This window comes from Aulonocara stuartgranti (genome assembly GCF_965226115.1).
Source record: "Aulonocara stuartgranti genome assembly, chromosome: 2".
NCBI lineage: Eukaryota > Metazoa > Chordata > Actinopteri > Cichliformes > Cichlidae > Aulonocara > Aulonocara stuartgranti.
The window spans coordinates 8279482-8294997 of NC_138940.1; the positions used below are offsets into that span (position 1 = coordinate 8279482).

A 15516-nucleotide genomic window follows, 5' to 3' on the forward strand; every position below is an offset into this window, starting at 1 on the left:
GCTTTGTGTTGGTTTCAGCATTTTCTCAAAACCAGTCAAATATCAGTGACCCCTCTAGTGCAAAAATTACGTGATAGTTCATTAAGCATATAAATGTCTGATTATCTTGCCATTTTTGCATTATACACACACATGCAATCCCTTTGTTGTCTTACAAATAACCGAAGCAATTAATGAATGAAATTTATGGCTTCTGTGCCAGTGCTGTGTTATTTTGGCATTCCTATTTGCGGTTTGTGAGATGAAAAGGCAGAGAACTGGCCAATTCCCCTCTGGACTCCCATAAAAATATTCTGGTTTTTCCATATTTCCATTAACATAACTCGGCTATAAACAGGCCTGTGTCCTGAGGAATAAACAGTTTTTAGTTTCCCTGCTTATTTCTTGATGGGGGTGGGGGTTAAAAACTTGCACTGTCTCACTGGAGCTCGGGGGTACTGATCAAAGACTTTTTAATGATGCAGCATTGACCCCTGTAGGTCAGCTGTGGTATTGCATGTAGAATGGCAGATATTCCCTGCAATATTTATTGTCTTTAAGTGGTCTTGCTTTATTTGGCTGAGAGGTATCGGCTGTGTAGATTTGTGGCAGATTTTAATTGTCACCTGAACGTCTGTATGTTGCTGTTTTTACTAAGAATCAAAAACAGAATGCAAAAAGACTCTTATAGTGCTATCCTGGACATTTGTCTATAATTGTGTAAAAGCATCATTGTACATATACTAGCAATCTTGCATTATGGTAATTATAGTTTAAAGCAGTGCGGATCTCTAAATGAGAAAGGAATGAAGTGACATTGTCCTGTTTGTTTGTGGTGTGGTCAAATACAAACCAATACAAAAACATTAGGCCCAAAAAATGACAGTTGACATTTTCATTTTACAGTTAGGGACATGAGGTTGTGGACACTGGTTACATTTTTTGCCTCTGTATGCTACCATGGTGCATTTTAAATCAGGCAGTTAGGATTGGCGTGTAGACTTTCAGCTTTATTTCACGGTGTCAGACAAACGTACTCTATCAACTGTCTAGGTATTGCAGCTATTTTTTACACAGTCTCCCATTTTCAGTGCCCCATATGTAATTGGGCTATTGACCAATAAGCAGTTTCTTGGCCAGTTGAGGTCATACTCAATAAAAATTTAACAAATGAAAGATGTGGAGTGGATTCCAACTGCTGTTGAGTGAAAAATTCATTACGAGGTCCAAAGTTACACTAATATGCAAAAACTTTAAGAGTGATGGTGTACAGATGCTAAATTTAAAATCTACATATACAGTGGCTTGCAAAAGTATTCGGCCCCCTTGAACTTTTCCACATTTTGTCACATTACAGCCAGATCTGGAATTTGACTGGGCCATTCTAACACATGGATATGTTTTGTTTTAAACCGTTCCATTGTTGCCCTGGCTTTATGTTTAGGGTCGTTGTCCTGCTGGAAGGTGAACCTCTGCCCCAGTCTCAAGTCTTTTGCAGACTCCAAGAGGTTTTCTTCCAAGATTGCCCTGTATTTGGCTCCATCCATCTTCCCATCAACTCTGACCAGCTTCCCTGCTGAAGAGAAGCACCCCCAGAGCCTGATGCTGCCACCACCATATTTGACAGTGGGGATGGTGTGTTCAGAGTGATGTGCAGTGTTAGTTTTCTGCCACACATAGTGTTTTGCATTTTGGCCAAAAAGTTCCATTTTGGTCTCATCTGACCAGAGCACCTTCTTCCACATGTTTGCTGTGTCCCCCACATGGCTTGTGGCAAAGTACAAACAGGACTTCTTATGGTTTTCTGTTAACAATGGCTTTCTTCTTGCCACTCTTCCATAAAGGCCAACTTTGTGCAGTGCATGATTAATAGTTGTCCTATGGACAGATTCCCCCACCTGAGCTGTAGATCTCTGCAGCTCGTCGAGAGTCACCGTGGGCCTCTTGGCTACATTTCTGATCAGCGCTCTCCTTGTTCGGCCTGTGAGTTTAGGTGGGCAGTCTTGTCTTGGTAGGTTTACAGTTGTGCCAAATGTCTGGAATCATGTATGATTTTCATTCCACTTCTCACGTGTACACCACTTTGTGTTGGTCTTTCATGTGGAATTCAAATAAAATTGATTCGTGTTTGTGGCTGTAATGTGACAAAATGTGGAAAAGTTCAAGGGGGCCAAATACTTTTGCAAGCCACTGTAAAAAGCTAAAATCCACTAGAGGTAACACTATATAAAAAGCTTATGTAAACCCCAATAATGTTTCATCTGTCTAACACTAATGATATGAAGAGGAAGTCCAAGTAGTAACCCAAAGTTACTATTCCTATAGCAGAATTCAAATACAGATGTAGAATTTAGAATAGGTTCATTATTTTTATTCATTTTTACATAACTCATATCGCTGTAAACATATACTTATCCGTGCCTAATGGCTGGGTCCCACTAGAGTAAAAATAGGATGGCAACCTCCTTGCAACTAGGAAAAAATCATGGTTGTTTGGTGATTGTATGACATTTTTTTCATTCTGCAACCAATTGCAAGTATTTGCGATGGCAATTTTCAAGTTATATATAAGTAAAGGGTAAATGGACTGGCTCTTATATAACCCTTTTCTACTCTACCGGACCACTCAAAGTACTCTATACAACTTGCCTCACTCATCTGTTCACACCCCTTCATACATATATATTAGGTGCTTTCCATCTAGCATTCGCATTCACTCGTACTGTGATGGATACAAAAGAAAGCAAAAGCAAGGTTGCCAAGCACCTAAATCTAGTTAAATCATTTTCCCACAGCAACAACATTTAGAGTTGCCGTTTCACATAATTTAGGTTCTGGTTGGAGTCTGAACGTAAGCAATTAATATGAATTTTGATTGTGTCACAGGCACCAGCTACTGTTTTTCTAGTATTACCCGAGCTTCAACCACCCCCATGCATTTCCACCAGAAAGATTGGTGCCTTTCCCAAAAACCTGGCACCAGCTTGAAATTAGGTTGCAGCCTTTGACGTCAATGGCTACTGCATGACATTCACAGATTTCATCCTGAGATGCAGTCATTAGATTCTGTCTGCTATGGTTTTCTTCCCACAGAACTTATCCAAACTTCTGTTATTAGATTGGTCCTCAAGAAGCACTAAAGCAGATCTGCATCAGTCAAGTACCGACAAAGTGGTTCTATCTTAGCAGCTAAAGATCTAGTTGATAGAGGGCAAAAACAGAGCTAAAAGAGTGTGGATGTTAGACTTGCATTCACCAGTTTGCCAGAAACGTAACTAAAACTGAGCCAATATATTGCTCCATAACAACTAGATGCATGAATAAGCTACTGTTTGCCAAGTTTTGTTCACAGTTTTGATTTTTATGACCCCCAAGTGGCAATTTTTTTCTCTTATAGGTTAAAAAGACAAAATAAGGATATGTAGTTGGTTTCCAGCATAAGGCGCAACCTAAGAGTATGAGTGAAGAGCAAGAGGTAAGTGGAGTGGTGGTAGCTTCTTTTGTTTCATGAAAAGACTAACAAAAAGGTGCATTACTGAGGTCTGCCACTGATGTTATGTGATAAAGTTTAGCTCTTAGGTAGGCTGACCATATTTTCATTTCAAAAAAAGAGAACACTTGGCCCAGTCATGAAGAACTTTAATAATACTGTTTGCTTAAAGAAAATTTTAACATATTTGAATTATGCCTTCTATGTGCGGATAATGAATGGTAAAATAAAAAATGTCATATAGGCTTTTACAAGTCAACAATTGCAAAAAAGAGGACAGCTGGTCACTCTATCTTAGGTAAATTTCCTATAGTTATTTAGCACGATGAAAACCACACATGCAATATAAATATAAATTTTCTTAAACTCCAGCATATATCATTAACCCACGCTTTCCCCATCTGACTAAATCTGGTATGAAAATATTGAAAAAACCTCCTGCACACTTCATCGGTGAGGTACACTGCAGTTTACAGTCCTTCACCCCACAACGAGACATTTTGGTTTATTTGGCAAATGCTGGTGAAAATGACATCTCATTTCTCACTACCCGTTTATTTCCTCTTCCTGATATTTCTTCTTGACGAGCAAATAAGGGAGATGGAAAATGGGATGAAGTGAGCATGCGAGGAAACAGCAGGCCCTCACATTAGACTCAGCAACAAGGAGTTACTGGGAAAACTAGCAGAAAACCAGGACGACAATTTAAAACCCAGAAGCAAGTTAAACAACTACAGACATGCAATAGATCAGCTGTCAGCATTAATGCTTGGCCGTTTCACACACTTGTTATTAGAAAAGAAGGCAGTGTTGTTTTGCTGGCTCTGGCTTCCCCGAGGCATACAATAACCTTTTTGTAGCTCGCTTTTTAAAAGCCTATTCAACTCCAGCCCCTGTTGCCTGCAACCGAAAGCAATGATTTGCTTGTTTAAAAAAAAAAGTACTATTCTACTTCCCTCTTCAACCTGGTTTCTCTACATTTTAGCAAGGATGAGACACGACTGACCCTAAGGACTGCAATCAAGTGTCGGTGAATGAAAAGATGATGATTAACATTCCATTATCTGTCCTAATTTTTAATTTAACTCATGTTCAAACTCGATTGCGCTTTTTGCGTCAGTTCATCCAGGTCACATCCCGTTTCTGTACCCTTCAAGGGAGACACGACGCAGTGCGTGAATGGCTGCTTTGGATTACAGCAGCCCTTCATCTTCTCACTGATGCCTGCGTTTGATCTTTATGACCGGGCTTTGACTTTACAATATGTTGATAGATTTTATGAGAGTAGGCACTGTAGTTGCACTGAGCTTTTTTAAGAGTGAAGGAAACAGCCTTTGAACGTCTGAAGTAATCTTATTGAGGGGATTTCACTTTTCTGACATCTGCCTGCCTGAGCTAAATGTTTGGCTAACAACAGCGCCAAGTATAATTTCATTTCACTTTTATTTTATCTTTCTCCCAGACTTATTTTGCATGCAGCTATCTACAAGGCATCAGAAAAAAAAATTAAACACTCCATAAGCGCTCACCATTTTATGTCTAATTATGATCACAAAAGTGCAGATGCCAGATTTTTGCATTAATGAACTAGTAGAACTGGTGGTTAGATCCCTGCATGGCTGAACTTGCCCCGCGCATGTGGTGATTTCCCCAAGCAGAGCATTGGCCCTCAAATAGTTTATAAGGCTCTACTTTATGTTGGAAAACATTCAGGAGAGAACTGCTTACTAAACAGTATAGCTGGATTTCATTAAGATATGACGAAGAGCGACCTGTATTCATGTGTTGTGTCTTGTCTATTTCTTTCCTTTAATGTCACCATAGTACAAATGTTGAGCACAAAGACACAATTTGCTGTTTGACTGAGGGAGCTAAAGGAGATCCTGAAGATTTTTATTTTTTGGAATGTCAATATTTTTCCAAGTCTGATCAATTGTTTGATTCAGCTTTGTCTTGATTGTTTCTCTTTGGATTCAGTACATTCAGAAAAAATCTACTTACCATGTAGACCTTACCACAGAGTTCATTAAATTGGAAAAAAAAATCTGGATAAGCCATATGGAATAATCATCACCTTTCAAATCAATTATGCCTAACCAGTTCTGTTATTTATGGTTTACTTTACTCAAGCATAATTAACATTTCACATATCATTGACTAAAAATTCCAATATTGGAAGAGGGATAGATTTATCTCATATAAGGTAATATATACTCATTGCCTTTAATATTCCAGTTGGCCCATTGTAAGCATTGGAAAAACCCTAGGTGGCGTACCCCAGATGTTGGATTCAAACCCAGGACTTTCTTGCTTTAAACTGGACGGAAATGGTCAGATTTATTAAAACTAGGCACATGTATGTGTTGGTTTTGGATAAAAAAAGTATGTAATTATTTTCTGCTGCCCTTTTTTCCCCCCTTACGGCGCCACCACATCAGATTAATCTGCATATTAGAGCCCAATGCTCTTCCTGACACAACTGTCCCCATTTATGATGACTTGAGACTGACACTTGAGAAGACTAGCTCACTTGTTTTGGTTAAAATATTAATACATACTGCAGTTTAACCATGTCTGACAAATTCATGCAAATGGATCTTTCATTTGACCAAAGCAGCTGACAGCCACAAGGCAAAAACCTTAAGATAAATAACATAAGCAGATGAGTGTGCTGGCATAAAGAAAATTCGGAGAATATCTTCAAAAGAACCCAGTCATATCTTCTTTTTAATCTTAATATGATATGATGGCAGGATACAAAGTTAAGTTTTGCTACTGTATTTGCATGTGGTTCACTTTAACGTCAAAATTAGGCCTCGGATCAGTGACGGCGCATAAGAAACCCATCAGTCAGTATAAGGGAATTAGCTCAAACATAACAACAACTTGATATTTCTATCAAAAGCATCCTGCAAGCTCCTGGCTTAGCTGGTGTAATCAGGTTAGCTAAACATCTCCCGTGAGGAAGTAATCTACTTTGATGCTGCCCGTCTGCTACCGAAACATTAAATTTCTGTCAGGCTATACAGTCTGAGCAGCAACCGCCAGTCCAGCCCACTCTGTAATTCAATTACATATGTTGACTCATGTCCTACTTAGCGTCCAGGCAGTCAACGGCCTGATTACGGAAGCCACAAATTGTCAAATACCAAAGGTGAATAAACATTTATGTCTCTCAAAACCAGGAGGGTTGTAATTATGCTCTGTAACGTTATTTCAGAGGACATATGAAGTGTGGTGCAAGAGTTCAGCAACAAACTTCATTTCTCAGATCATCTGCATGGAAATTTGAACAGCTGCTGCAGTTCCAATTCTCAGTGAACTCATGGACCCTGAACTCTTCCCAGAAGCTATAAACATTTAGGAAATAGAACAACATCAATCCCTGCAAACACAGTGTTTGTTTGTAGGATTGGTTACAAAAATTATTTTGTATTTTTTTTAAAGTATCTGGAATAAGCTGGATTTTTTTTTCAATTTCAACTGAGATTTTCTACCATCTATGTCATGCAGTTACTGAATGTACAGTGTGAACACCGATAGATATCCGAAGTGACCATAAAACTTTTATATATTAGAACCGCTAACTGAAGTATAGGAAATCATTTAATTACAGTTTATCAGCGCAATCCCACCAAAGCTGGAGCGACCAAATCCCAACAAACTAAATATAGAGCAGAGTATCTTTTTGTGGAAGAATATGGGAAATTCCTTATGATGACAGGTAAACACACACAAACTATTTAGACAGATCAATCATGCTTTATTCCATCAGAATATTTTTTTTTCTTAATTGTTCCCTAAATAACTGCAATTAGTATTAGTGGAGGTTAGACTTTTTTTGATTGTCTTAAGCAATAGTCTTTGTACACGTGTGTGCTCCCTTTTTCTATAACAGTAATTGTTAAACTGCTAACTGTTACTACTAATGTTAAAGGATTCACTCGGCTTCAACATCACTCTGGGTTCTTGGCTAGCTGTCGGTGCAGATGCTTACAAAGAATTGAAGTTGCGTTAGCAGCATAATGCAATTGTTTCTATCCAGGATGCAGTTTGCACTTCACAATCGGGCTCTCATCTTTTTGTGCAATAAAAATAAAGTAACACTAGCGTCTATGTCCCCGCTGTAGACTGTTACACTATTTCCTCCTCTGGCACAGGGACTGGACAAGCTGATTGCAGAGCAAAGGCAAGCAGACTAACTATTCCAAGAGAACTTAATCAGTTCCCGATTCCCATCCGTAGGCCCCACCCCACAACCCACGGCAAAGTCCCCACTTACACAGGTGCTGTTTCCATGCTTGTGAGCCATTTTGGTAGCAACTAGTGTACCTGTTCACAGTAATGGTTGCTTTTAATGTTGAGATTGCTCAGTGTATATACATTGGTGGCAATCTTCTTCTCTTAAACTATGCATACGGGCCACATAAATTGACTGATTTTTATATAGTGCTTTTCTACTTTAACTGAGCACTCAAAAGGCTTTAAATTACATGTCTCATTCATCCAGTCATACAAACACTAAGTGCTTTCTAACATCGGAGAACAACTAGGGGTTCAGGATCTTCCCCAGGGATGCTTTACAATGCAGACTGGAGCAGCCAGGAATCAAACCACCAGCCTTCCAATTAATAGATGATCTGCTCTGGACTCCTGAGCTACAGCCAGTCCCAGTACAGGGAGACATACATGCGAGTTTGGTCTGAAGGGAAATAGACCATAAAAATAAGAAATAAAAATAAGAAATGCAATTTCAATATTTTGCCTCACTGTTTCTCCATTCAGTCTGTCAACTCTGCTCCCTCTAACCAGGAAAACACAAGGGTTTGTCTCCTTGGTGTAACCATGTTACTTTTGTGTGCTGACATTAATGGTTTGGAAAACCACTCTCATGACACAATTCATTCTTAAAAACTTCAAAAATTGTGCTCTCCTTCTCTGCAGTTTTCACACTTTGAAAAGCAAACCACTGAGCCAGACAGGATGGCTCACTGGCGCCTTTGGCGAGCTGGTTCTGACCCGTGGGCCGTATGTTTGACACCCACCAGACTGATGGAGCAATTATGGCGTGACTGAATGTAATGTAACATAAACTTACACAGCAAAAACTCTATTTGTGCAGTTTTTATACAAACAGCAACAGCCTGCCTCCTGAATGACCACATTTCCAGTCATGTATCTGCCAGTAATTACAAAATAAGTATTAATGTTCTGGTTCATGAATGTAAAATAATATGCTGTTCATGTTGTCATTAATTTACTTATTTGTAACCCTTAATTTATCCAAATGCTGTTTAACCATTCTATAATTATTACCAGTCTATAATATCTGAATTATATTTCTCTAAACAGAGTCATTGAAGATGGAAAATTTTGCTTTAATATTCTTATTTTTGGAGCATTTTTGATGTATTGGTTTCCACAGTGAATTAATTCAAGTGTTGCAACCCTCTTTCTGAAATATTAAAATCAATTTGTGTACTTATTTTATATATTTTTCAGGAGTGGCTTTGTCCCGTATTCACTATAGTGTTACAGTTTGTTCGGAAGTACCATAATCTGGCCACTAGATGGAGCGACTCACCTATGACTTGGACGCTCGCTGTACCTTACATTATATGCAAATATCTTACTTGATCGTATGATTCAGTGAAGAAAAAAACTTACTAATAAAGCTCTAATAAACTCTTAATTATAACATCTTTCGAAAGAACGTGGCCTTAATATATATAATATAAATAAGAATTATTTTTTGTATGTTAATAGTTCTTCTGCAGTTCAAACGCAATATGTTATTTAATAATGATTCATCTGAATTGTCATTTTAATTCAAGCAGCTACTTCCAAAGCAGCTTGTGAAATTTCGACATTTCTTTAAGTTCGTGCAGACTTTATTGTGTTTTGTTCACCATCTTTATATTTGAAATCGTTTATACATTCTGATAATGTGGTCTGGCATGTCAAAGAGGACTTTACAGCGCCCTGAATGGTTTTAAAATGATTATTTTGAAGAATTTCACCTCGTTTTATGCAAAGAATTTGTTAAACTATGCCTTTACTGTATACATTTATATTCTATATAAATAGTTTCTGTGGTGATCACTGTCTCCTTTTTTCTGCAGAAAAGATAATATGTCTCATATTATTTGACAATTAAGATCTCTTGGGGCATCCTTACCTGTCGTGTTTGACTGACGTCCTCTTCCACAAGCGGGGATAGCGAGCTGTACTCCACAATAGAGGAGGAAAGGCTGTGGGCGGGCAGGCAGGAGCACCGCTATCCAATGGGACTGGGGATGGGAGGGAGTTTGGCGAACTCCGGCTTTGTTCTAACTTACTGGGACTCCAGCACAATATGACTGAAGCGTCTGCACCGTTATTCTACGGGACGGTGCGTAGGCTCGCTCGCCTGCATACAGTTAACACCGCTGACTTGCGCTCCAACTTTGGATAAACTTTTTTTTACGCATCTCCAAGGAGTCGGGAACTTTTATTTTCTTTTGTCTTTCATCGGATTGTCTGATTTCTTCTTGAAAATGCTATTTAAAGAGTTGAAATGAGACTTTCCTGAGCTGCAGGAATCATTCTCTCCGTTTAGAGGATCTTTTTGCAATTAAACGGCGCGGTGCGCAGGATAAAATAACACTTCTGGAGCACTTTGGTACACTGACTAAGCGTGGAAAGAGTTTCTCGTTGAGTTTTGTCTGCACATTTTCTGGAATACAATGATTTAGTGACTCGTCCAAACTCAGTAAAGTTGATGCATCATAGGCATGAACTCTGTCTGAGAAAGGTGGACTGGCTAACTGACCATGGCGCTCACAGGTATGGGCTCAGGCCGGCTTCATTTGATTCTACTGATGTTATGGACTCTGTCGCGGTACTCAGCATCCAGCCAAGTCCGTCAAGAGTTTCAAGTCCTAGAGGAACAGCCCATTGGCACCTATGTGGGCACGATAGGGACCAAGCCCAGCTTCACGTACCGCTTCAGCGAAAATCACAAACTTTTTGCAATTAACGCCACCACGGGAGTCATTTCCACTTCATCTGTGATTGACAGAGAGGTTTTGCAAAGTGATGTCATCAACGTTGTGGTGCTGTCCAGCCATCCCACCTACCCTACTGAGGTCAGGATAGTAGTTTTGGATATTAACGATAACTCCCCGGTGTTTCCAGACGCGTCAATTGTCGTGTCTTTTAAGGAGGACGCCAGCAGCGGCAGGCAAGTGATCCTGGACACTGCTACAGATTCCGACATAGGAAGTAACGGAGTCGATCACACCACGTACAGAATAGTGAAAGGCAACGAGCAGAGGAAATTCCGCTTGGATATTACAGTCAATCCTAGTGGAGAGGGGGCATTCTTGCACCTTGTTTCAACCGGAGGCTTGGACAGGGAAGTTACTCCCTTCTACCAGCTCCTGATTGAAGTCGAGGACAAAGGAGAGCCGAAAAAGTTTGGCTACATGCAAGTAAACGTCACTATTCAAGACATAAATGACAACCCCCCGATTTTTGAGCAGGACCAGTATCAAACCAGTGTTTTTGAGGATGCAGCTGTAGGTTCAAGCATCCTGCAGATTACAGCATCAGATCAGGATGAGGGAGCAAATGCCGAGATCAGGTACTTTTTAGATGATGGGACACCTTTCCAAATTGACCCCAAAGCAGGTACTATTATAATAAAAGAAGGTTTGGATTATGAGAGTAAAAAAGAATATTCTCTGACTATTCATGCTGTAGATAATGGGGTGCCCTCTCTGTCAGGCAGAACAGAAGCCACTATCAAACTTTTAGATGTGAATGATAATGACCCTGTCGTGAAATTCCGTTATTTTCCCACTACTTCTAAATTTGCCTCTGTAGATGAAAACGCACAGATTGGCACAGTTGTGGCTTTGCTTACCGTTTCAGATGCAGACTCCTCTACAGCTAATGGTAACATATCTGTTTCAATCTTAGGAGGCAACGAGCAGAGGCACTTTGAAGTGCACAAATCTCCTGTGCCCAATTTAAGTCTGATCAAAGTGGCCAGTGTGTTAGACAGAGAGAGAATTTCCTCATACAACTTGACTGTGTCTGTGTCAGACAACGGTAAACCGATGGCTAGGTCTTCTTTTGCTAGTCTGGTTATTTTTGTGAATGATATCAATGATCACCCACCCATATTTCAGGAGACGGTGTACAGAGTAGATATCAGTGAAGATATACCAAAAGGCAGCTACATTAAAGGGGTTTCTGCAACAGATGGTGACTCTGGGCAGAATGCCAACCTGCGCTACTCCCTTGTGTCTGGAAATGCTTTGGGCTGGTTCTCCATCAGTGAAAACAGTGGTCTGGTAACCAGTGCTGCTTTGCTGGATAGAGAAATAGCATCTGAAATTGTGCTCAATATTAGTGCCAAAGACCAGGGGCTGCAGCCCAAAATGTCTTACACTAAACTGATAGTCAACATCACAGATGTGAATGACCAAGTGCCTACATTTACACAGAGCACCTATCATGTTTCACTGGTGGAGCACGCTCCGGCCGGCACAGAACTGGTGGTGCTGTCTGCCTCAGATGACGACCTTGGGGCCAATGGAACTATCCGGTTTTCATTTGATGCAGAGACGCCAGCCAGCGTCCAGGAGCTGTTTCGCCTGGATGTCGTGTCAGGGCGATTAAGCACAGGCGTGGAGCTTGACAGGGAGGATCAGGCCTCCTACTTACTCCACATCCAGGCAGCAGATGCAGGCAGCCCCCCTTTGCACTCTGTAGGAAAAGTCAATATCACCCTTTGGGATATCAATGACAATAGGCCAGTTTTCTATCCTGTACAGTATTTTGCAAATGTGAAAGAGAACGAGCCCTCTGGTTCTTATGTAACCACGGTTTCAGCCACAGACCCCGATTTGGGTAGGAACGGCACAGTCAAATATATAATTACAGCTGGAGACTCTTCCAAATTCCGCATTAATAGCAATACAGGCAAAATTACCACACTGGTGCCCCTGGATAGAGAGGAGAAAACTGCTTACCAGTTGCAGGTGACAGCAGCAGATGGTAGTGGCCTGCGCTCACACACACCGGCCATTGTGACTGTAACTGTAATAGACACACAGGATAATCCACCAGTGTTCAGCCAGAAAGTGTACAGCTTTGTCATGTTTGAAAATGTAGGTGTTGGGACAGTTATAGGGACAGTGTCAGCAACCACAGTTGATTTAAATACAAACATTTCATATCTGATCACCTCAGGAGACCAGAGAGGGCTTTTTGCTGTCAACAGTGCAGGTCAGATCACAGCATCAAGCCAGATAGACAGAGAGGAGCAGGGCTTTTATCAACTCAAAGTTGTAGCCAGAGCTGGGGAGATCACAGGAGAGGCTTTTGTTAACATAACTGTAAAGGACTTAAATGATAATGCTCCTCATTTTATTCACGCTGTGGAGCATGTGAGCGCAGTGGAAAACTGGAGCACAGGTCATGTAATATTCCAGGCCAAAGCTTCAGATCCTGATGAAGGTGCAAATGGCATGGTGGTCTACAGCCTCAAACAAAACCCCAAAGGACTGTTTCATATTCATGAGAAGCATGGCCTCATCACTCTGACCGGGCCGCTGGAGATCACGACAAGTTCCTATGAGATTGAAGTCATTGCATCAGACACGGGAGTCCCTCAGCACACCTCCAGCCTCATCCTCATCGTCAGCGTATACGACGTCAACGACAACTCACCTGTATTTGACCAGCTCTCATACGAGGTCATCATCCTGGAATCTGAGCCTGTCAACAGCCGTTTTTTTAAAGTGGAGGCCACTGACAAAGACTCCGGTCTCAATGGCGAGATTATGTATGACATCGCTGGTGGGAACACAGGTGATGTGTTTGGCATTTTTCCAGACGGGCAGTTGTACATCAAAGCGGAGCTGGACAGAGAAATCCAGGACAGATATAACTTGGTGGTTACAGCCAAAGACAGGGCTGTGGAGCCGCTGAGTGCCACTGTAAATGTAACAGTGATTCTAGATGACGTAAATGATAATCGTCCTCTCTTTAACAGCACCAATTATGTGTTTCATTTTGAGGAAGAACAGAAGAGAGGGTCGCTTGTTGGGCAGGTTTTTGCTGAGGATAAGGACTTTGGCCCAAACAGTGAGGTCAGATACACATTTGAGACTCCACAGCCCAACTTTGAGCTGAATGCCATCACAGGGGAGTTGACGAGCACTTTGCAGTTGGACCGGGAGTCACTCATGAGACAAAGAGGCGCCGCTGTGTTCAGTTTTGTGGTTGTCTCGTCAGACCAGGGTCTCCCCAAACCCCTTAGAGACCAGGCCAAAGTGCAAGTTTACATACAAGACATCAACGACAACCCGCCCAAGTTCACCAAAGACATATTCCAGGCCTCCATCTCTGAATCAGCTCAAAACATGACACAGCTGCTACGGGTCTCTGCCTCAGATGTGGATGAGAACAAAAATGGACTGGTCCGCTATCACATCGCTGAAGGCAACGAGGAAGAACAGTTCACAATCGATAGTAGCTCTGGACAGGTGACTTTGGTTGGAAAACTTGACTATGAATCCACATCTTCATATTCACTAAAAATCATAGCTGTCGATGCTGGGGCTGTGCCCTTATCCTCCTCTTGTATGCTTAGCATTAGCATCTTGGATGAAAATGATAACTCTCCCATCTTCCCTAAATCCTCACTGTCGGTTGACGTCCTGGAGAACATGAGGCTAGGGGAACTGGTGGCCTCTGTGACCGGCACCGATGCAGATTCGGGTCAGAATGCAGACATAACGTACAGCATCACAGCCACAAACAACCATGGCACTTTCAGCATCAGCCCTAACACTGGCAGCATTTTTTTGGTTAAAAAGCTGGATTTTGAAACGCAGTCATTTTACAAACTCAACATCACTGCAAAGGACAATGGCAGAACTCCCCGCTCCTCATCCATTCCTGTGGTTATTCGTGTCAGGGACTTTAATGACAACCCTCCCATATTTACCGCTGGAGACATTTTCAAATCCATCCCTGAAAATCTTCCTATCACTGCCTCAGTTATGACCATTACAGCTCAGGACACAGATGCAGACATAAACGGCCAGCTGCAGTACTCGATTATTCAGCAGATTCCACGGGGAAACCACTTCAGCATTGACCCAAGCACTGGGCTTATATACACCAGCAAGGAAATTGACAGAGAGTTCTCAAATCTCTTTGAGTTGACAATCAAAGCCACTGACCAAGCAGTTCCAGTTGAATTTCGTCGCTATGCCCTGAAAAATGTAACAATATGGGTCACGGACATTAATGATAATGTTCCCACTTTTGTGTCCCAGAATGCACTTGTGGCTGAGCCTAACATAGTCATCGGCTCCATCTTGACCACAGTGGTGGCCTTTGACCCGGACGATGGTGCGAATGGGGAGGTGGAGTATGAGCTTGTGGAAGGTGACTCGGACACTTTCATCATGGACAGGTACAGTGGGGATATTCGCCTGGCGTCCCAGCTGGTTCCATCCCGACTCATGTACACCCTCACAGTGTCAGCCACGGACCACGGCACTGACCGCAAGACCTCCAGAACTGAGCTGACCATCATCCTTCAAGGAGTGGATGGACCTGTTTTCTCCCAGCCCAAATACATCACCATCCTCAAAGAGGGCCAGCCACCGGGCACCAACGTCATCTCCCTGGATGCCTCGAGTCCTAGAGGCTCTGCAACCAAAGTGGAGTATTTCATTGTGGCGGTGCGCAGCGGCGGAAAAGCTGTGGGTCGCCTTTTCACCATCGGCCGACACACAGGAGTGATACAGACAGCTGCAGAGCTGGATCGAGAACAGGGGTCTGACCTCTACCTGGTGGATGTGTACGCCATTGAGGCAGACGCCAGCCAGCCGAGAACACAGCGTGCTGAGGTAAGGACACTGCTGACTTTTCTATTCTCTGCAGGTACTGGAAAGCCACCTTATATTTTGCACTATTGGTCTACTTGATCTGTTTGGCAGGAAAAGGGCATGAACTCACCCACTGGCACTTGTTAGAGACAT

At 41.8% G+C, this 15516-nt stretch overlaps 1 protein-coding gene across 1 annotated transcript in view; it reads left to right on the forward strand.

Annotated features, from left to right (window-relative positions):
- The first annotated feature begins 9731 nt into the window (after window positions 1-9731).
- The window catches only part of fat4 (FAT atypical cadherin 4), a 100313-nt gene continuing 94528 nt past the window's right edge, over window positions 9732-15516 (forward strand). The window contains exon 1 of the mRNA XM_082557601.1: window positions 9732-15384. Coding sequence (XP_082413727.1) covers window positions 10282-15384 — 5103 coding nt within the window. The 5' untranslated portion in view covers window positions 9732-10281. The remainder of the gene's footprint in view (window positions 15385-15516) is intronic.